The sequence below is a fragment of the Octopus bimaculoides genome, chromosome 2, assembly GCF_001194135.2.
Source record: "Octopus bimaculoides isolate UCB-OBI-ISO-001 chromosome 2, ASM119413v2, whole genome shotgun sequence".
Taxonomy (NCBI): Eukaryota; Metazoa; Mollusca; class Cephalopoda; order Octopoda; family Octopodidae; genus Octopus; species Octopus bimaculoides.
Window position 1 is genome coordinate 100373289 of NC_068982.1, and position 484 is coordinate 100373772.

Genomic DNA, 484 nt, shown 5'->3' on the forward strand with positions numbered 1-484 from the left:
ATATATATATATATATATATATATATATATATATATATATATATATATATACATACACATATATATATACATATATATATCTATATGTGTGTGTGTGTGTGTGTAATATATATATTTCGTCTTTGTATTTGGTTTCCAAAATTCTTGCTGTGAACTCATCTGTTGGAACAGACTTTGTTGTATATGGGGAGGGTCATTACACCAATAATCAAGACACGCATTAGTTCTATTTCACTTCTTTTATTATAATCATTAGTAAATTAGTTAAAAATTAAACCATTTAAGAAATCGATTATTTGATTAATCGTTCGGTCAGTCAATCAATCAATCAATCAATCAATCTAGTTTTATCAAAGTTTTTTTGGTCGCCATTCGCGATTTCATTTATGATATGCCCTCTCTACTCCACGTCTTCAAATCTGTCTTCAAATCTGTCTGCTTCTCCTGAAAATATGTATGTGTATATATATATATATATATATAT

General features: G+C 26.2%; 1 protein-coding gene across 12 annotated transcripts in view; it reads right to left on the reverse strand.

Moving 5' to 3' along the window:
* Positions 1-484, reverse strand: part of LOC106871624 (myb-like protein A) — a 169751-nt gene that overhangs the window by 48975 nt on the left and 120292 nt on the right. For 2 of the 12 annotated variants that reach the window (XR_008267195.1, XM_052978531.1), the window contains one exon: positions 225-444. The exons of the other annotated variants lie outside the window; for them this stretch is intronic. Coding sequence is in view for 1 of the 2 variants with exons in the window: in XM_052978531.1 (XP_052834491.1) it covers positions 443-444 (2 nt within the window). In the remaining variant the exon portion in view is untranslated. Of the gene's footprint in view, positions 1-224; positions 445-484 lie in introns of those variants that run through there. 12 annotated transcript variants of the gene reach the window in all.